Raw genomic sequence first — 21941 nt, forward strand, 5'->3', positions numbered from 1 at the left:
ATAAACATTTATAACATTAGCGTTTTACACTAATGTCATATCATTTTTTTTAAGAAAAAAAAAAAATTGTCAAATTTTGCACCAATGGGTAAGCGATATCTAAACAAGATAACTAGATAACCCTATTACTCAAACTCGAATGACCCAATCTACTACTAATTCTTTTTCTATTTTATTACTATAGTCATTAGTCTATGTAGTACAATAGCTCACTCTCAAGCTTCTTTCTTAGTATTACTTGGATAAGAAGGAAGAAAAGCGAGACCGCCATTTTGAGACTAAATGGTTGCAACTTCAAGTAATTTTGATTCCATCCGCCAAATTTCTTCCCTACTCTTCACTTTCTTCACTCACCCAAAAATGATAATTAGAAAAAAAATAAGGAGGAGAAAATTTTCACTAAGTGCATATACTAAAGCAATAAACCACATGATATTTGTTGTTTATATAGAGTTTATCATTTTTGATAATGAAAAAAATATACTATATATTCTTAAAATTAATTTATCACTTAATCATATTTAATTGGTATGAGTTTTGGGAGGAAACAATTGGTCAATAGAGATGAGAAGATTTTTGCCTTTGTTTGACTCTCTGCGTAAGTTTTCGAATATTTCCAAATTGAAAGGGCAGGGCAGGCGTACATAAATAAATAATCTTAAAATTGTGCAGTACTTGTGAGTTTCCCCAAAGAAAACGCAAGAAGCGTGCGGGCATAACCATACTCTCTCCAGTATCCCTAGTAAAACACAATACGCCTGACGGCGTAAGTAATTAATTAAAGCGATTTAAGAGAAGAAGAAAAAAAACACACTCAGATCATGGACATCAACGGTAGCAGTGATGCTTCCTCATCAACTCCATCCAGTGGTCTTACACAATTAACCACATCTGCTTCTCAGTCATTTCAGCACTTCCTTGACAAAACGACGCCGTATTTACTCTATCGTTGGATCGCTTTCTTTTTCATCGCTATCCTATATGTCGTGCGAGTGTACTTGGTGCAAGGATTCTATGTTATCTCCTACGCCCTTGGCATCTACATCCTTAATCTCCTTATCGGATTCCTTTCGCCTCAGGTTGACCCCGAATTCCAGGATTTATCCGATGGCCCGACCCTCCCGACCCGACAAGCCGATGAATTTCGCCCTTTTGTTCGTCGCCTCCCTGAATTCAAATTCTGGTGTGTTTTCTGTTAATTCCTTTGCTTCGTATTTTTTGCAGCTTTTGTGATCAGAGATTAACACTTGAATTTGTTACCTTCTGTTTGTTTTGGCAGAGGGACGGGGGAATTGAAATGGTTAGTGTAGATTTAGAACTCCTGCTTAAGTAGATTATACTGAAAATAGTAGACAATCAGCAAATCTTTCTGTTTGTGTACCTTATTATTTTGAAGTCTGAGTCGAAATTCCTATTTGCTTTTTCTTTAATCTAGGAGCAACTATTTCAGCTTCCCATTGATGATTTTTTTCCCATTGCCTATCAACTTAAACCTGCAATGGCTTAGCTAGACTAGTGAGGATTTGAGATCTTTGACGGTTAACATGTGTTGTTTAACTGTTTTTTTTTTTAAAAAAAACTTTGATGTGGAGTCTAGTGCTGCAGGTGCTGATGCTGATCCTTGTATTTTTGTTAGTGAAAGATTTGATGGTGTATGTGAGATCACCAATTTCCTGTCACTTGCTTTTCATTTTTATAATTCCTTAACTCTAAGTTATATATCTGGTGATTTCGAAGTAAGCGTTGTGATCTGATTACATGCTGGAATTCTAGTGGATCTTTATAAAGTGTTACTCAATACCTTGAAGTTGATACTCGTCTGGTGGTGTGGTATTGTTGTGACTTGGACCCTTTTAGTTAGGAATGCTCCTCTCTAGTAAGTCTTGATTACAAACATGGTTCTTTCCAATTGTCAGATGGCTGTCATGTCTCTTGAGCTAGATATAGAACAGCAAGACTAGTGTTACTTATGATTCCCGTGTCAAGTAGTGTAATTGTAAAGCATTTTTCTCTTTTTATTAAAAAAAAAAAAAACAGTTTGCAATGAAATGCGGCAGATATAACAAAAATAGTTAAAACCTCATCTGAAGATTCTTTCTCAAGACTACAGATGTTGAGCCAAGAGAAGCTGATACTCTTTCTTTCTATATATATATATATATATATATATATATCTTCGATACGTACACGTGTGTCTAAGTGCATAATTGTAAGCAAATTATTGCCTTACAGGATCATTATAAAAGGGAATAGCCAAAAAGAAACAGGCCAACCGTGCATTGCTTTGCTTTATATATAGTCAGTGATTATGGGAATTGGGAAATCATGGTCTTCTCTCTCTATCGATTACCATGTGTAAACTGGATAAATTTGTAAAAGGTCAATCTATGCACACGTCTTGATTACATTTTCCTTGTCACTAATCAATTCGATCATCACATATTTCTTGTGTTTGGGCATAGAGTATTTGGGTTATGATTTTCATGTAGGGGTTAGCGTAGTATGGATAGACCAGGCATGCATGATCCAAGCCGGATGTCCCTTTCATTCTTGATTGTCTGTCCTCTTGTGGCACTGTCAGGAAGTCCGTTAGTAGTAGAAAATGCTTCCTCTGGCAGCTGGGTGAAATTTCTAGCTAACCATAGGAGCAATTGATTGGAACTCCAGAATATAGCATACTTTCCAAGTACAATTTATACTTCCTTTCATAGAGAGTTCAACATTCTGCTGGTAGAGTGGTGATAGTCTGATAAGGTTCAAATGAAACAAGGATGTCACAAGGCTTTATAAAACTATAGGACCAAAATGGTACTGCTGCTCAAGTATTAGATATTGTAATATACATGGGCATGTATGCGGGTGCATGCTCCTTGATAGTGATGTGACTTATTTAGCATTTTTGGATAGAAGATTTTCACCCTTCACACACTGTTTTGACTGGAGTTGCTGAATGATTGTTATTTATACTGTCATGCTTCCTTAGATGTCATAGTCTTGACCTGCCTTTGAGTGACTTTTGTAGTTTTTATAGGCCCCCAGAGATAGAGCAATACTGCTTATCTATGTTTCAATGGTTATTTTAGATTTTGCTTGGCACTCAGATATCAGTCGATACAGTCCCTTGTTCGACTTTCTTAACCATTTCTCTGGGCACTGATCTGTTCTGATTTGAGTCGCAGTATCACTCAATTAGCAGTGTATGTCTAATTTCTTAACCATTTCTCTGGGCATTGATTTTTCTGTTTTCCTGTGTGAAGGTACTCAATTACCAAGGCTTTCTGCATTGCCTTCGTGTTAACATTTTTCAGTGCACTTGATGTGCCTGTCTTTTGGCCAATTCTCCTTTTCTACTGGGTTGTGCTGTTCACACTTACAATGAGAAGACAGATACGACACATGTTGAAATATAAATATGTGCCATTCTCATTTGGCAAGCAGGTATCTCAGCTTTGCATATCTAAATATATTTCTCATGATTCCTCCTTTGTTTTCATAATTATCCTTTGTGACTAAGAAATGTGTTTCATCCCAATTCCCTCCATCCTTTCAGCGGTATGACGGCAAGAAAGCAGCTTCATCGGAAAGTGAAGAACTTCTCCCATAGACCGAAGCAAACAGGTCCTCAGCAGCTGTTTATTCTATGGAATTTACATCATGCAGCTACCAGTTGTCTTTCTTTTCCTTTTCAATAGCCAAATATTTTATAGGATGTTACTGGAAGTGGAAGAAACTGTTAGGGGAATTACTATTTATGATCCTTACATCTTTGTCTTTCGGGGCATTTTTCATAGTGTAATGATATCTTAATTTTCTACTATTTGCTTAGCTTGCTTTTAGCAAATTATGCTTTATAAGGACCCTGATGTCATGTAGTACCTTTACTTAGTTTTCTACGTAAGACTGCAAGGAAGCCTGCCAATGCTTTTGTTAGTTATCTGCAGGCTTCTGCTGTGCCAGAAGCTTCTCTTTGGGGCAAAATAAACAGTTAATAGTAGGTGGTAAACAGTAAATCAGTGAGATTAAGAATGTTCCAAATGTAAGTTCTTAAAAAAAATCAGAGATCGTTGGAGCATTCTTCACAATTACAAGTGTATATCAACTTGTATTTTGGGCACGGTCTACCAAAGACCGCACAGTCGCACACGAAAAAGAAAGAAAGAAAAAGAACTCTCCTGGTTTTCCATCGACCAGTCAATGTGAAAGCACCAAAAAGGAAACAATAATTCAAATGCCGGTTTAGCAAAGGCGGTTGTGGCCCAGCATCTTGGCACAATGTATACTAACTATTGGGTATGAATTGTAAAAATCAGTCTGAAGAATTGAGTGAGAACTATTGAGGTGGTCTGTAGTAGCCATAGACTCCATAAAATGTTTGAGCGAAGGTGAGGAGTATCAACATAACAGCAGCAGCAAAGGAGATAATTGCCCATGGGGTGTTGAAATACTTGTGCCTTAAAGTAGCACGCCAAGCATTCCATCTATGATCATAGTACCGGTTAATTTGACCAGATAACTGCGAGAGATAACTGTCATTGATGTCGAAAACAACCTCTTGACAAAGCCGATTGAAGAGGTCAGCAACTTCAGCGTCATTGCCAAGCCAATGCTCAATTATTCCACAATAATGGAGGTATTTAACATCCTCTGGCGAATCAATCAAGTTGTCCAAGAAGATAACGTATGAAGTTATGTCATTGGTGCAGTCAAGATGGCACTGCTCAAAAGCAATCAGGTTGAGGAAAAGTGACTTTGTACCATCATGAATTAAAAGCCGCGGCATTTTGAAGATTCCATTCTTAAATTTTACATCCCAGAAACGATCAGTCTTCCTTTTCCTGAACTTTACCCCAGCTTCTTTCAGCTCTGAAACACTATGAATCATTTGCTGTCTTCGCTTGTCTGCCACCCTATTCGAATGCGACCAACGCTTGATCCACGTCCTAGGTGCTGGCTTAGGCCCTGTCTGCAAAAGGCTCCTCCTGAAAATAGAGGTGTCAAAATCAGCTAATTTTTAGTAACCAGTCGAACTTGTTCAAGTTTAAATCGATTGAGTTATGACCCATGTGTTGACTTCTGCGAGAGATAACTGTCATTAAAGAATATTGGATCGTAAGGGGTCAAATAGTGTAACCCAAACTAAAATGTACAAAATCAAATTTGGAGATTGAAAATTATGTAATTTCGAAGAACTTTAAGCTAACAGCTTAAGAGTCCCTTCGGGGACATCCGATTTTTTTTTTTTTTTTCAAAACAAGCTAACCGCTTAAGAAAAATACATTTTTATTTTTATTTATAGAAAACTAAACAAAGAGGGTTAGTTAGGACGGAAATTGGATTATGCCTGTTATTCTACCCAACCCATCTGGACCCAAATAAACTGTGATGGGTTGAATACCTGAAAACATCAAGGCAATGAAGTCCACCAAGGTCCCCCAATGGATCAAAAGAAGTAGAACGTCCCATTGATGACTGAAACTTATTCAAGTCACTCTTTGTCAATGGCTCATCAGTTGGCATCAATGGATCAAAAAACCTCAAAGCTAACCTTGCTACAATACCTTTCTCATCAGGCATTTCAGATTGGATCCCATACAACCGATCAAGAATAAACAATGGAATTTGATTCTCAATCATAATCATATCTCTCTGAATCGAATGCATTGATCCACGCATCGCAAAAACCGGGTCGTTCCTCGCATAACCGAGATGCTTAAATCCACCAGCAACTCCTCGAAACAATTCCAGAACAAAACAGCTATCAAGAACCATCATTTCAACAAACTCATTGCTGCTCATTGCAATTGTGCCTGTGGGACACAAAGGTAAAAACACGATAATAAAATTATTTATTAGCATCTTAATAGCACTGGAAATTAAACATTACTGCGGTATTATCTAGGCAATATCCTAAGAAACTATTTCAGCAGTGTGAAATGTCAACAGTACCTTCATAACAGGCACGCGCTTTCTCTTCGAGCTCTCTAACAGCATCGATATACATTTTAATCTCCTGATTTGTCCGCTTGATGATGTGGTAAACGGCTCGCCATTTATGGCGATCCATATTCCGTAGGCGTCTTTTGCCATGGTGATAAGGACCTAAAGAGACAATTTGAGGAATATAAGCTTTATCATCATCTCTTCTTAGACTTAAAGGGACTCTGTAAATGGAAAGTTTAGCCCATGATCCAGCATCATTGTCTTGCTTAGCTTGCTCTAATTTGTCCTTAATGCTAATTACCCATTCGGATTCGGGTGATTTCGGACCTTCTTCTACATTAGGAGCATTGTCATCAACTGTAATTTTCAAAGAATCAACCGGCTGATGTTCTTCTTTTTGTAACAGGGGTTGTTGTTGTTGTTGCAGGGGTAATTCTGGAAAATCAATGGATCTGCTGGTGGTGGGAGAAGGACTAGTAGCATTTTGAAGTCCTGCATCAACTGTTTCTTTGAGCTTGAGAGTTATCAGGTACCAACTCAAAAGCTCTTTGTTGAATACTGCAACCATTTTTTTTTTTTTTTGGTAAAATAGAATATGAACTTTTGGCTTGTTTCCTACTTTTCTTGAAAAGATTGGGTGCTTATATTAAAGCAAGAAAGAATAGTTTGTTGGATAATTTTATTCCTTCAGGGCAACTTTAGCAAACTTTAGCTTGTAAGCAACATGTCGTTTTCAATGTAATGTAAAAAGAAGTGATGATTGTCGGATGTTGAAGTTGAACTAATCCAACTGGGCAGTATGCTGCCCTTCTTCACTTTTTAACTGAACTAACTCTTCGCGTTTTTTACCTAAAAATAATACTACTACTTACTATAGTTCTATAGTTTGTAAGTGCTCTTCCTATTAATTATTTTCATAAGGTTAAACTCTCATTAGAGTTGAACTTGGTAATTTGTTGCGTGGTCAAAGGTCAACTTGTTTCGTGTTTGATGACGTGCCACACATATATACCAAAAAACTAGGTAATATTTTATTTAGACATTAATTTTTTTTTAGCATAAAACAAACCGGAACAAAATTATTCCTCCGGATAAAAAGAGTGTTCACTTAGTCTTTTTTTCTTGAATCAAAAAGAGTATTCACTTATCAAATCAAGAAAGAATTAACCTTATTTTTCAGATTAACCCCTATTAAGTGCTATGTGATCAAATTTCAATACCTATTCAATTAGGGGCAGTTTGGTCAAATTACCTCTTTTTGCCTAGAAGTTAAAATTTTTTAAGAGGTGTACAAACGGTTAAATGAACATTTTTTTTTAATCGGGAGGGAGTATTAAACAAGGAGTACCACATCCGCCTTAATCTATTTGACCCACCAATTAAGGTGTAAAAGAATAAGAATTGGCACATGCTGTAATAAATAATATGAAGTGGCTGATAATATTTGCTAAAGCCAGCTGTTGACAGTTCACACATATGACCCATGGAAAATACTAGTATCGCTCCAGTTCACTACTTAAGGATGTTTATTGGCCCATTGCCTAATCCTTTCACTTAAATTCTAAATAATTGCCTATAAATAAGCTGCGTTTCTAAAAAAGAGTCTTCCGTTGAGGGATATGGCAGGTTTATAATTATAGAGAAAATTTTCTGCAACTTTTGAAGACTAATTAGGCTGCGCAACAGGTTTCAACGACCGATAACTCAAGTTATGGTTGCAATAGGTTCACTTTTCCAAGAAAAAAATCGGTAAGTTTCCTAAACTGATTTTTACATTGAATCACTTCATAATCAAATCACACTAAAAAATAAAGTATTTTTTATGTGAACAACGGATAATTTATTTTTTTTAAAAGGAGGCACGGAAGTTATTAGGCCAGCTGATCAAGTCACCTCTTGATCAAGAGAAAATGTTTCACAAACTTGTCTTTTATAATTGTCCATATTCGTTCACGTTCTAATTTGTCAAACAGACAAAATCAAGGAACTTTCCATAAACTATTGGAGTTTTGGTTGCATCTGTGTAGGGTAGGGGGTAGATGTAGCTCTAAAGAAGTTTATATTAAAAGTTTTGACAAATCTCTCTTTAATAATTCCATATTCGTCCACGTTCTGAATTTGTCAACACACAAAATCAAAGATATACCTTCATTAAGCAAAACACAAACAGAGAAATACATTGCAACCAACACTCAACTATTGTTCTTGCGAGTACAATATTGCCCTTGAAATTGGAAATATTTACAATAATTAATAATCAACTAAAACAAACATCATAAAATATCACATAAGCCATGAATCCCCCAAAATGCAAAGCAGCTGAGAAAATCAGACTTCTTCAGATACTGCTAATCATTTCTTCATTTGAAGTAATACGTTTATTTATGCCATCCTTAATAGGATAAGAAGCCTCAGTCATAATTCCACACTTGCCCAAGTGACTGTTCTTTACATTACGCTCCATTTTGACATAGCCATTTTCTCCCCACCTTGTACCCCACGAGTTCCTCACTATCCAATAATCCTTTCCATTTTCACTACCGTAACCAACCACCACAACACCGTGGTCTACTTGCTCTCCACATTTTCCCGTAAACACGCCCTGATAATAGAGACAAATCAAGAATTTAAAATCAATAAATTCAGAACGAGTATTACTTTATTATATATGTACGTTCATTCTTTTGCTTATGTATACACTAGTTAATTGACCCGCGTTTGTGCGGTTGAACATTTCATTGTGTAACTTAATTGATGTAGAAAAGATATGAAAAAATTTATAATACAAAAAAAAAAAATGTATAATCTTAGACAAATATTAATAAGATGAAAAGTTAAAAGTATAAGGATAAGATCGATATGCAAAAAATAAAATGACAACGGACATAAAAGGTTTGAGGTTTGAATTACCGAGGAATAGAGCTGGAAAGCCCTGCCAGATGCTTCAATTGCTACGCTAACAGGTTGATGTGCGACAGCTTTTTGAAGTGCTCTTTCATATCTAGGCACATCTTCATAACCATCAATGCTAACAACCTTATAATTTTTCTGTAACATTTCAACTTAATCAATTAGAATCTCTTAATTTTCAGTAAGCAGTCATTCAATATTTATGGAACATTTTATATAGTATGGACTAACCCGAACAGGATCGCATCTGCCTTCAACGCCGCGATAAGGGTAGTGATTTTCAGTGTCCATGCCACCGTTGGAGATGATAAATTCAAAGGCATAGTCCATTAGGCCGCCATTACAACCAAGGTTATGGGCTTTGTCACAATCTACAAGTTCTTGTTCGGATAGTGCGATCATTTCCCCTGTTACGATCTGGTTTATGCCTTCCACTGCTGCCACTGTTGAGAAGGCCCAGCAACTTCCTGTAAAAGCCCAAACAAATTATGAAACATTAGGAATTTTTACTTGTTGTAACTTCTTTTGAGACCTAATTATTAATAATAACTATCATTTTAGTTATTTATATTTAGTAACAAATTTACTTTTCTAATTTACCATCCATAGCTATATCAGTAACTATACACATACATGGTTAAACAAATCTCTTAATAAAGGCATTGACTATTATTAAAATTGATTCCATAATTTTAGCTTTCCTTTCCTTCTTCAACCATGATTCTCCTTCTCACTTCCCTTTCTTCTTCAACCATGTTCCATTTCCTTCTTCCACTAAATCCTAAACCCTAAACTTCTTCTCAACAACGACTATTATTGTTAACTTCTTCTTTTCCACTAAACCCTAAACCCTAACTTCTTCTCAACAACGGCTATCATTGTTGTTGCAGGTTCTGCCAAACATGTTAGATTCTTTTTTTTTTTTTTTTGGCATCAAAATATGGCATTTATTAACATACCTTCTTGATGCCTCAATGTCTTTCAATGTTATTTGATTCGTTAATTTTCTACACTATTATTTTTGTTTTCGTTAATTAATATGCATGTAATTTGTGTATTTGAATCAATGATGCATATGTTTGCATGTTTTTGTGTATTTGAACCAGTGATTAATTGTTTATCGAATACACATACGTTCAATTTTGTATATGAATGTTTTATGTACTGGTGTATTTGAAATAGTGACGTATTTTGTTGTATGTATTTGTTTATTTGAAATAATGATCAACTGGGAATAAAATGGACATCCTTATCAATTTAATCATGTAAAAAACGCTTACCGATCACTTTTTAATCATATCTAACACAAATTAAATTTCAAGACAATATCCTAGAGTTTCAGTTATAAAATTCGAAAGTCCACAACAGTGATCATTTGTGAATTTTATGCCTCCATCCCCATCTTTGTGACCCGAAGGTTCGATTTTTAGAAGCTTTTTTCGGAATTTGAAAGCTTAAAGCATGCAATGGGAAAAGCTACTAGCTAGTGTTTAATAATTGAAAGATTTAACATAATTTAACTATTTATAACATGTCTTGTTTGATATAAGTTCTAGGTTAAGATTTCGGTCACGTGCAGTTAGAATAAATTTTGTTTATGCTATCTAGGTAACCAATCAATAGTTACATTCAATTAAGAGGTTATTTAACAACAACATACTCAGTACACATAAGGTCTGGGGAGGATAGCAGGTACACAAATTTTGCCTCTATCTTGGAAGGTAGAAAGGTTATTTCCGATGGACCCACAACCCAAGGTAAATGAAGAAGTTATACGCAATTATATTTTAGTTCACTTTATTGTGTAACAATTTTTTACTACTACTCTATCATGTTAAGTATGTTAAGTTGATCTTCAACAACGGATCTTCGCTACAATCCTAATGTGTAGCTGGTTAATTTGAAATGAATTATGTGAAATCCTTAAGTTATACCTAACTTAAATCCTTAAATAATAAATTCATATCTATTTGGTTTTTAAGTCAACCGCATAATTTGTTACTACAAAACTAAAAAGAAGACGTACCACAACCCCCTTGATTTTTAATAGGAGCAACAGCACCTCTCTTCCTCCAATCCACAGAATGAGGCAGCAGCTCGTTGGGCCGAGAAGCATAACGCTGGCTTGGGATTTTGGACTTCACAAAGCGCCGCCTAGCGTCACTTCTCGTGCCCAAATACATGGCCCGGTACTCCTCGTTCGTAAGATCAGCAAATTGGTTTAATCCTACCTTGTACGTTCGATGCTCAACGTTGTTATGTTCCTCAATGAACCTCAAATTATCCTTAAAAATCTCAAATCTTTTTTCTTTTTCTCCCAAGGCATTATATACTTTCCCATGCTCTGCCAGCCACTGTTCATATATTTCCTTCACCTCCTTATCTTGGTTAACTTTGTAGTCTATGATGGACATGTCAATTGCATACGATAAGGACGAAAAGAGGGCAAAGAGAAGAGCTGTTATTACGGTTTTAGCCATGGCTGACAAGTGCAAAGGAGAAACTTACACTTGTAGGGAGAGTATTGTGCAGAAAGAGAAGAGGCTTAAGGGTTAAGGCAAAACACTTGGGCTTATATAGATGGAGGATTTGGATATTAAAATGACTTTTTTTTTTGATAAATTATTTTGGGATAATAAAAAAAAATAAAAAAAAAAAAAAAAAAAAGGTGCTGAAAGAATTTATTGTTCTGTTTATATTGGGAATCAAAACGCCAGGAATGCGGAGCAGAGAGTCTCGTGGGTTGTGGAAAGCCAACTGATTTGTAAGACCAAACCGCCAAACCGCCAAATCAAGACCTCAGTAACATGCAAAAAAGATTCACTGTCAGAATTCATCTTGCAAATGAATTTTACTCTTAACGAATAACAAACTAGGAGCCTGTTATGATTGGCTTATTTTAGGTATTTTTAACCCAAAATAACTTTTACGCACTTTTGTAATGTTTGGTAAGATAAAAAAATTATTTTTAAATACTTATTTTTAAATCAAAATAACAAAAATAAGTCAAATATTATAAGTTAGGATTTCTAACTTTGACTTATAAGCCATAAGTCATAAGCCCATCCAAACAGACTCTAGGTCTTCAGCCAACTGATTTTGTCATGCCAAACTGCTAAAGGGCAATTTCCACGATTGCCCTTATTCGGGGGTGGTCTTTAATTTTGCCCCTCAAATTGTTGGTCTTTAATTTTTACTTTTTGCATAAAACTTCGGAGTTCCTGATTCAAACTCCTGCTCAGTTAAAAATTAAAAATAAATTCTCAAAACAAGTTTGACTGTAAACTCTACTTAAGGCAAAGTTTTGCCTTCAGGCATAAGACAAAACTCTACTTTAAGGTAGAGTTTTGCATTAAGATAAAAAAAAATTGGCTTAGTTGGAATTTTGCAAAACTCTGTCTTAAGTTCTAACTTTAGCCTAAATAGACCTAATTTTGCTATGAAAGTTTTGAGATTTTTTTTTTTACTGAGCCGAATTCGAACTCTGAACCTCAAAAATTAAAAAGAAGTGCATTTGAAGGGCAATCCGCGCAAAAAATGACTGCGAAGCCACCTAACTTAATGATATGTAAAATAGTTATTATATGTGTGTGTCTAACTGTGTATATTCTATGTATACCAAATTTTTTTATATAAAAAAAAAGTATAGTGATTCAACCGGCCATTTGTCTCAATTGGTCTTGTGCACTGTTTAATCTAGGAGTGCAATGATTTCAAGGGTTTTTTTTTTTTTTTTTATGTTTTCAATTGATATTATTTTCGTATTGATGTACTTTTTCCATTCCATTTTATGTAAAAGTATAATTTGAAAAATTAAATTATTCTTTTATTTAATTACAATATCTCTTTAAATTTTATAAATATTTTAATTTTTTTTACTATATATTACTTTTTATATAGTTATTAACTATGTATATTTTATTTTCAAGAATTTGAAGAATCTAACTTTAAAATCACATAAAAAGTTAAATAATTTGATTTTGTACTCCGATTTCTATGACATAAATTGAAATGAGAAAATATTATTTACAAATATATTTCATAAATAGGCTATATAAATCCCTTTTTGTGATTTCCAATTTTCCATATACATGTATTCAAACAATCAGTAAATTAACAGATTTGTGCAACCAGCAACCACAATCAAATTATTACTTTCTCTGTCCTATAGTAGTCGTTCACATTTATCTTTTGCATGTCCATTCAGAATTATAAATAAAAAATGTATTTATACAACCTTACACATAAATTGCACTCTAATAAATATTGGTTATTCTCAAAAATACATAATATTATTAAAGGTAAAATAGGATAAAAATAATTAATTGTACCTTAATTTCGTAAAATGACAAATATTTTGAGATAACTATTTTAGTAACCTTGACAGCTAATATGGGATGGAGATAGTACCTTTTTTCATTTATAATTAGAGGTTTCGTTGAACCTTGACAATTTTAAAAATAATTACTTTAGTAAGTAGTTTTTATTTTAGTAAGTCTTATACTCTCTACGTCTCATTATAAGTGTCACCTTAACTAAAAAACTTTGTCTCATAATAAGTGTCACCTTAGGAAAACAAAACATAGATTGGTTAGTTTTTTCCGGCTCTACTCTTAGACAAAAATTGACAAGTTAAAGTAACATCTAAATGATGATTGAAAAAGTCACATAGTAACTTGGTATTTTTGGATTCCCACTATAAAAAAGATTACTACTTGTGCATGCTCTAATCAAGAGGAAAAAATAATTTATTCTTATTATATAGAGGTAATTTAGTAAACTTTACATTGCATTATTAATTTCTTAATATGTGTGTGTTTTTTGTTAAGGTGACACTTATTATGGGACAGATGGAGTACAACGTAAATCTAACTTGATCATATTTGAGTAACTATAAGACATTGGGGTCGTTTGGTTCAAAGACAAGTTATACATGGATTAATAACGTAGGGATTAGTAATGTAGTGATTAGTAATACATGAATTAGTAATACCAGGATTATTTTTGTTGGGTATTTGATTCATTGCACTAAAATTGGACACAAAAGATATGATTTGAATATTTATTTATTTTTAAAATTTAAGAAATAATTTGTTACAATTATACCCTTGGATGCTTGGTCTTTATAGGTTTCTTGGAACAAAACAATGCTAATTTTGTCATTTTAGTTTTTTATTCATGGATAAGCTATTCATGGATAAGTTATTCCATGGTGGTGATGGGATAAGATAATACATCCTTTGGTGTATTAAATAATTTATGTATTAATTATACATGTCCCAAATTATTAATCAAACATGATATAAAATAATACTGCATCTAATACCATGACTATTTAAGTTAAGAACTCCAAGCTCTAGGTGAACAAAAATCAATGTACCGAACTACCTTTCTTGACCAAGTTCCTTCAGTTATGGGTTGGTGACTTTGTCTGGTCAGATGCTTACGTTGGAACTGCAACAGATGCGTTGAGATGCGAGACGCTGACTAAACTAACGGTGCTTTAGCCAATCTCCATATTTCGGCTGGACTTTTATTTTTAGTTTCTGCGAATTACTCCCTTCGTTCAAAATAAGTATCATCTTGCAAAATAAGTTTTATTTTAGGAATTCAAGATAAAAATTGATTAGTATTTTTAATTACGCCTTTCTTATTAAAGAAAAGTATTCCTCTTTAATATTACTCAAAACTCAAAAATATCAAATATGATAGTTTATTAAATTCTACATTATGTTTATTGATTTCTTAATGATGTGATTTTTGCTAAGATGACATTTATTTGGGACGAATGATGTAGTATTTTTTATTTTAATTCAGCATTTGATATTTGTATTGTGCTCCGACTAAATTCATATTTATTTAAAAAATTCATATTAAAAGGTAAAGTTCTTCTAACAAAAGAGTGTCCGTACCTCACTGGGCTCCATTAAAGATAAAGAAATGCTTACATGCAATTTTTGTTAGGTGTTTTTGCAAACTAGTAAAACTTAGGCTCGAAGGCTAACTTATTTTCTGCAAGTCATGTTACTAAACAATCTTCCTTGGGAAGTAGCTGGGCGGTGATTTATAGGTGTCTGTGCCGTCAGCCTTTGTGAATCTGCGATTCATCATTCAAGATTGTGTTGAATATTATAAAGATTAGCACCGAATCTTAAAGTGGCTTGATCTCGCAACCAATAAGGATGTTTGCCCTTCGTTTGAAATTCTTAAAGGAAAAAAGTAAAAGCGCCTTCTATGTTGGACCCTTCCGAAATATTTTCAAGTGTTCATGCAGCTTACCCTGATGAACCTGATAATGCTATTGTTACACGATTGGAAAGATTTAGTATTAAGATGAAATTTTGTATTGTATGTATATGTACGTAAACACAAGTGAAATTTTTAGGAAATACTAATCTAGTTCATAATTTCCTTATATAATACTAATGGATTAAATGAGTCTGTGTATCCAGAAATACTAATTTAGGAGATTTATAGGTTTCTTTTTAGCGAAAGCGGATCTACAACAGCCACAATTGGTGTCCCAGTCGTCTGAATTTCCTTGATCCATAGAAGACCCATATTTTCTAGTACTCATAATACGTTATAGATAGTGTTTAAGAGAAAAAACAAACTGACCTAATGAGCTAATCAACATCCCTTATAGGTGGACGTGATCCAATAACTGTTTCCAACACTCTGATTTATGGTTCCACGGATATCTGCCCACGAAAGGGAGTAGGCAGATAATTTAGAAGGGTGATGTCAAGGCGGTTACAACTTCAAAGGAGCCATTGTCGACCAGAGAGGTGTTTCAATCTGATCACCACATGCATCACCATTCGGTTAACTGTTAAGATTGAACACCCTATTTGACTCAGAGGCGTATGTAGCCTATATGGTTGAGGTTCAACTGAACCCCAAACTGTGGATGCAGAATCTAAATTTATGTGTAAAAAATTATTAAAATTGTAATAAATAGTAAATATGAACTCCTAATTTTAAAAATATAATGGGTTCAATGCTAAAAATCTATAGATTGAACCCATAAAATTTAAATTCTAGATCCGCCTCTCATCTGATTACATACTTATGCAGAGAAGGAAGCGCTCAACTAATTGACACAAGACACGTCTTAATCTAGTTACATATCCCAAGAAAAACTTGATTAATATTATCTGTCTTTAATTTATCGTAATAATATTATTGTACTATTGCGAGGATATTGCTTATGGTAATAGTAATAGCAAGCAGCTAAGTTTTCTTACACTTTTGTGTCTGTCTTTAATTTATTTCAAAGCAAAATTGTCAAATTTGTTCATGTATGGTTCGCAATTAAGTAAATTTATCATACATTAATCTTTTGTTTAATATTACTAATGTCGTTGTGAAAGAGTCTAATTTTGGCCTTGACAGCTACTGGAGCTTTAATTTAATAAGTAATATTAAAATATCATAAACAGTTAGTACAAGATAAATTTGGATTTTTTTCCTCGAATAATTTGGACGCGTAGAGTCCATTTATATTAGGCTGGAACTCCGTTAATCATAAGGCAATTGCACGATTCCCTTATTCGGGGGTGATCTTTAATTTTTGCCCTTCGCTGAAAATATCCGGAGGATTTGGGTTCGAACCCCAGCTTATAGTCGAAAAAAAAATCGCAAGACAGAGTTTTGTAGCAAAGTAGGCCTAATTGGGCAAAAGTTAGGCCTTCCTTGCAAAGTTAAAAAAAAAAAAAAAAAATAGGCCTACTTTGCTCCAAAACTCTGTCTTGCGGTTTTTTTTTTTAAACTGAGCCGGGATTCGAACCCAAAACTTAAAGGTATTTTCGGCCACTTTTTTAAGCTAAGGCCAAAAAATAAAGACCAACGCCTTTGAAACGCCATCCATGCAAAAAAAATGTTAATCATATTGGTAGTGGGTAAACAAGTATTATGGACTTATTAACTTAATATATCCTGAATTTCCCTAACATTTGGGAAAGTCACACAAATACAACTTTTTCAAATGGTAATTAAAAAGATTACAAGTACTTTCAAAAAATTACATAAATACAACTTATTCATAATTTTAACTTCTTAATTATAAAAATACAACTTTTTACATTCCTAAAATATTAATAATACTTAATTTTAGGAGGTACTACCATTAATGCATATCCACTTTTTACTTTCTCTTTCTTTCAATATCATTAGAATGTAATTTTTCAAATAAACATAACAAAATCAACTTCAAATCCCATATTCCATCTACTGTTGTAAAAAGACTTTTTTTCTTTCGTTTCCTCCTTTTTATTCTTCTTTTTTTAATGTCACTTGATGATGATTCAATTATTTTTTTGTGACTAAAAGAAATTATTTGAATATATTAATATTAAGAAAAGTACATGAAAAGATATGGTATATGGAAATATGGTATAAGAAATGTACATGAAACTATACTTTAAAAAGTATATGGTATATTCAAATTGGTATATTTAACTGAAAAGATGATAACAAAATATTTGTGAATATAATAGTAGAAATTAGTATATTTAAGTTTGTATATTATATATAGTATATAATATAATAATATTATTTGTGTATATAGTATATAATATTATGATATACCTAATATATGAATATATTACTCTATGTGCCAACCAATTGTACTCTACAATAACATATAAAATATACAATATACAATATATAGAAAGAATAATATAATTACTTGTGGATTATCACAAAAATAGGATCTTAATTAATAATTGACACCCCATCCCATAAAACGTGGCTTCCTTTCTGCCATCACATATTAATTATTCAATTTTTTTTTCTCTCTTCCATGAAATAGGAAAATTAATTCAATTAAATTCATATTTGTATATATTTAATATACTAAAAAAATATATGTCTAACATAAACAATAATGTATGTGGTCAAATATATATATAAAATACTTTTTATTTACTATACATAATAAATTATTTTATATATAGTATATACTAGTTAATATACATAAAAAATAATATTATATATATAGTATATAATAGTGAAATATATGTAATATATAAGCACAAGAATATATATACTTGCTCAAGGAGTTATATAATATAATATCATATAAACAGTAGTATACCATTTTATGGATTAAAATGCTAGCTGAGTATATTGGGATATTTAGAAAAGTAATCAATGTGTTCTGATATGTATTTAATTTGGTTATCACTAATATAGGAAACTCCTTGTTATCAGCCTTTTATTCATAGCAACATTGTTTTATTTATGGTATAAAATCAAACATATACCCTAAATATAGAGTATATATTGCAGATTATGTAATTTAGTTAATAGTCGTAGATTACGAAATATTTTACTTATTTACTTGTATTTATGTAACTTCCGCCTGTTCTATCCTAAAAATGTTAAGCAAGCCTTTTAGTTCTGGAGCTGCCAAAACATAAGACCTAACAACTTTTTTTTGCGTGGTTTGCCCTGGGGTGGTCTTTAATTTTGCCCTTCAAATTGGTGGTCTTTAAGTTTTTTCCTTCGCCGAGTACCCCGAGGTTGTGGGTTCGAATCTCAACTCAGTTAAAAAAAAAAATCGCAAGACAGAATTTTGCAAAGACACAATTTGCATGTGCATAATTCTTCCTTAAGGTAGAAATTCGTAAATTTGACCCATGTGTTAATTCTGCCTTTAACGCTCAAATTCTGCCTTAAGACAAAATTTCAGCGAGGGACAAATATTAAAGACCACCCCCAGCAAAGGATAATCCTGCAAATTGCCCCCCTAACAATTGTATGTTGTTGGCAATAAAAGTACGGAAAGGGCCTGTGGAATAGCATATTGGGTTTGGACTTTGGATAAATTTGGATAACTGCATTAGATATCCGCGGAACCTATCCAGCCCGTTTGATGTTCATAGAGAAATGGGCAATTCGCAGGATTTTCCTTCGCTAGGAGTGGTCTTTAATTTTTGTACCTCAAAATGATGGTCTTTAACTTTCACCCTTCAAGCAGAATTTCAGAATTTGCCCATGTAAATTTTGCCTTGCGAATTTATTTTTTCTTTTTTTACTGAGCTAGGGTTCTAACCAACAGCCTCGGGTAATTAGGTGAAGGACAAAACATAAAGACCACTAATTTAAAGGCCAAAAATTAAAGATCACCCCAAATGAAGGACAATCCGCGCAAAAATACAGTAGAGAAATCACTTCCCAATACAGTCCATAAAAAAATGGATTAATTTCCATACGCTTATTATAACACTTGTCTAAGGTAAACATCGTCTCAACCAATATGGGAAGTTTAAATTGGCTGTTTTCATGTATTCTGAATAAAAAATGGAGCTTTATGTCGTAGATTTTAGTGTTAGTTTTAATTAAAAAATATAACTTAATTATAACTAATGGCTATGATCTCTACAAATGTCTAAATAGATTATCTGCATATAATTATGCATCCTGCATTCCATTCAATATTTTCCTAGCTCGCTACAGAATCTACAGTATTTGTACAATTATTCATCTTTCAAGTGGTCTCAACATCCTAAGATATCATATATATATATATATATATATATATATGCTATTTTAGATAATGCACTAACATTCATTAAATTGATCCGCAAGCTCATGGAAAGTGACTTTCAGAATAATCTGTTTTGGTCTTTAAATAATAAATCTCTTTATGTAGAAATTCATGTTTGAGCAATCTCTTTGGTGTAAGGTAACTCGGCACTTTAAATTGTAAATACCATTCCGGTCACTATTAGAGTTATGGATGAAAAAATTAGTTTATGAAAATATGACTCCAAGTTTTATTTGGGAATGTTAACCACTCCGCACAAATTTAAAAATTTAAAATTGGGCTGATTTGATCTAAGTGTGTAGTCCAAATTGGCCTATTACAATCTTTGTCAAAATATTTATGACTTGTTTTAGATCACAAATTTTAAAAGTTTTCCTATCTTTCTTAAACTCCATGCCTAGTCAAACTATATCACATAAATTGGATGGAGAGAGCATATATAGATTTAATAAAGAAGAAAATGAATTTTATTGATTTTGTTTGCTTATTAAACAGATTAAAAGAAGACAAACAAAGAAAATTAGAACTTTGTACTACATAGGTGTGGATTGGGAGTAATGACTCGTTTAGCCCATTTTGAGTCGGCTAATTTCAACTCAACTAACTTTTGGGTCGGGTTGAGAAATGACTCATTTATTACTTCTTTGACCCGCTTAAATTTAACTCAAAACACCCATTTGCTACCCTTGACTTAGATTATTGATGTGTCGTGTATGTAATACCCGATAGAGTTTATCTTTTGCGTATCGTTCTTATGCTTATATATATATAGACTAACTTTTGCGGGTAACGCATAGTAATAGAGTACTTAAAGTTTTTAATTAAGCTTCATTCATGCCTCTATTGGATCAGTATGAAATTATGTTTAGGGAGAAATTAAAAGTGCCACCAAAAGCTTAATTATCGCCGTATTGGTAAAAAAATATTATTACCACGACATTACCTTGTGTGCATGTTTTATTTCTTGGCTAAATCAACTAATTGCATGATCAGGTGATCTATATTTTTCAACCCATTGACCAAGTACAAGTTAAGTTGGTTTATGAACAGAGGAAGAAGTTTAACTATAAAATCATGAGCGAACAGTCTTTCCTTCAACGCCAAACTTGAAGATGCAAAACCATATCGCAACACACAACCCTATAATATAAAGACAAATTTAAATTCTATACACGGATATTATAGTTATTGCTTACCCTAATAAGTTTTTTGCACTATCATTATACATAAATAAAATTTTATAAGCACTAGCTATTTTTTTCTTTTTGTTGTCCGTCCTTGATGAATGCCAGCTGGGTGTTTACCGTTTATGCTATTTTGACTTAGATTGCACTCTAGTGGCAGATGTTTTGTTTTGCTTATTCTCTTATGTAAGATTCTTGATCTGCCTGCAAAGGAAATTCACGAAAATGTAACCTAATACCTAAGGGAATACGTAGGTTCTCAGGTTTACTTGTTTTCGAATAAACTTTAAAAAAGGACACCATAGTCAACAATGAAGTTGGAAACTTGGACTAATAGAGACAGCGATTAATTACTACTCTCGTAAATTCGTCGATCAATGTGGAGGAAATCACGAGTGACCCAAATTTTCCTGTTTGTCCACATTCATATCCTCAATTGATTGCAAAAAAATTAACTCACACTCTATATTCATGTATCAAACCAATATAAATGCACGACGCCACAACATTTATGCATACACTTTTATGACATATAGTTAGTTCAATAAGGTCTTTTTGTCACACTATTTTGGACACAATGATTCAAATGGGGTAGATTCATATGACTATTTAGGTCAAATTTAATAATTTATTCTTACTTAATGTCATTTCTATCTTTTCTTCTCAAAATTTATCTTAATTTAAAATTGTACAATAGAGGTTATGGTGATTTTTACATAAGTGGCCAAATTTGGGTCAAATTGGTGTGGCTATTTAGCAACTCTTGCATATATATTTTCACAGTTGTAATCAGTAACGGAGTCGATGAATTCTAATATAGTGATTCGAAAAGAAAAACAAACTAAAATGCACCTTGATTATTATTCCATATGTTCACTTTTGCTTGTCACGTTTCGCTTCTCAAGAGTTAATTTAACTGAGTCCGGAGCCTAAAGGGTATAAAAATACACGGTATTTATCAAAAGGGGATGCCCAAAAATTTATATACCAAAAGGGGTATATCGTGGGCTGATCCACGATATACCCCAAAGTTTTTTTTCCGCTGTCAGAGCCAATCAACAAAAAATTTTTTTTAAAAAAACTTTGAACGTATAACGTGGACTGATCCACGTTTTACCTCTAAAGTTTTTTTTTTTTTTTTTTTTGCGCGAGCACTAAAAAAAAAAATATTGGTAAACTTTTTTTTTTTGTGCAACACTTAGTGTGTTTTTTCATACTTTGACCAATGATTAATCGTGTGTGAAGACTCCGAAACGTCAATATTTTATATAGAACCTGATATTTTTTTCTGCGTACAATAATGTAGGCTCAATACATCAAGGATACGTAGACGTTCGGATCGTCATTTTAGGGGT

At 33.1% G+C, this 21941-nt stretch overlaps 3 protein-coding genes across 3 annotated transcripts; 1 reads left to right on the forward strand and 2 right to left on the reverse strand.

Annotated features, from left to right (window-relative positions):
- The first annotated feature begins 664 nt into the window (after positions 1 to 664).
- LOC132621280 (protein RER1A-like) lies at positions 665 to 3817 on the forward strand. The gene is made up of 3 exons (XM_060335489.1): positions 665 to 1183; positions 3258 to 3438; positions 3551 to 3817. The coding sequence occupies exons 1-3, from the start codon at positions 822 to 824 to the stop codon at positions 3602 to 3604; spliced, it is 597 nt and encodes a 198-aa protein (XP_060191472.1). The 5' UTR covers positions 665 to 821; the 3' UTR covers positions 3605 to 3817.
- A 184-nt stretch (positions 3818 to 4001) lies between these two features.
- LOC132621278 (UPF0481 protein At3g47200) lies at positions 4002 to 6689 on the reverse strand. The gene is made up of 3 exons (XM_060335487.1): positions 5947 to 6689; positions 5396 to 5807; positions 4002 to 4979 (listed from the first exon to the last, which is right to left on the reverse strand). The coding sequence occupies exons 1-3, from the start codon at positions 6506 to 6508 to the stop codon at positions 4331 to 4333; spliced, it is 1623 nt and encodes a 540-aa protein (XP_060191470.1). The 5' UTR covers positions 6509 to 6689; the 3' UTR covers positions 4002 to 4330.
- Positions 6690 to 8091: 1402 nt separating this feature from the next.
- Positions 8092 to 11403, reverse strand: LOC132621279 (cysteine proteinase mucunain-like). Its single transcript, XM_060335488.1, has 4 exons — positions 10877 to 11403; positions 9082 to 9317; positions 8851 to 8988; positions 8092 to 8542 (listed from the first exon to the last, which is right to left on the reverse strand). Exons 1-4 carry the CDS (start codon positions 11328 to 11330, stop codon positions 8279 to 8281), a joined length of 1092 nt encoding a protein of 363 aa, XP_060191471.1. The 5' UTR covers positions 11331 to 11403; the 3' UTR covers positions 8092 to 8278.
- Positions 11404 to 21941: the final 10538 nt, after the last annotated feature.

The sequence above is a fragment of the Lycium barbarum genome, chromosome 12 (assembly GCF_019175385.1).
Source record: "Lycium barbarum isolate Lr01 chromosome 12, ASM1917538v2, whole genome shotgun sequence".
Classification (NCBI taxonomy): domain Eukaryota; kingdom Viridiplantae; phylum Streptophyta; class Magnoliopsida; order Solanales; family Solanaceae; genus Lycium; species Lycium barbarum.

Coding starts and splice junctions, on each gene's coding strand:
- LOC132621278 (XM_060335487.1), bottom strand. CDS start 6,508: ATGGTTGCAGTATTCAACAAAGAGCTTTTGAGTTGGTACCTGATAACT. Junction 5,808..5,946: donor AGCGCGTGCCTGTTATGAAG/GTACTGTTGACA, acceptor TGTGTCCCACAG/GCACAATTGCAATGAGCAGC. Junction 4,980..5,395: donor CATTGCCTTGATGTTTTCAG/GTATTCAACCCA, acceptor CTCTATTTTCAG/GAGGAGCCTTTTGCAGACAG.
- LOC132621280 (XM_060335489.1), top strand. CDS start 822: ATGGACATCAACGGTAGCAGTGATGCTTCCTCATCAACTCCATCCAGT. Junction 1,184..3,257: donor CTCCCTGAATTCAAATTCTG/GTGTGTTTTCTG, acceptor TCCTGTGTGAAG/GTACTCAATTACCAAGGCTT. Junction 3,439..3,550: donor CATTCTCATTTGGCAAGCAG/GTATCTCAGCTT, acceptor CCATCCTTTCAG/CGGTATGACGGCAAGAAAGC.
- LOC132621279 (XM_060335488.1), bottom strand. CDS start 11,330: ATGGCTAAAACCGTAATAACAGCTCTTCTCTTTGCCCTCTTTTCGTCC. Junction 8,989..9,081: donor GCAGATGCGATCCTGTTCGG/GTTAGTCCATAC, acceptor GAAATGTTACAG/AAAAATTATAAGGTTGTTAG. Junction 8,543..8,850: donor CTTTCCAGCTCTATTCCTCG/GTAATTCAAACC, acceptor CTCTATTATCAG/GGCGTGTTTACGGGAAAATG.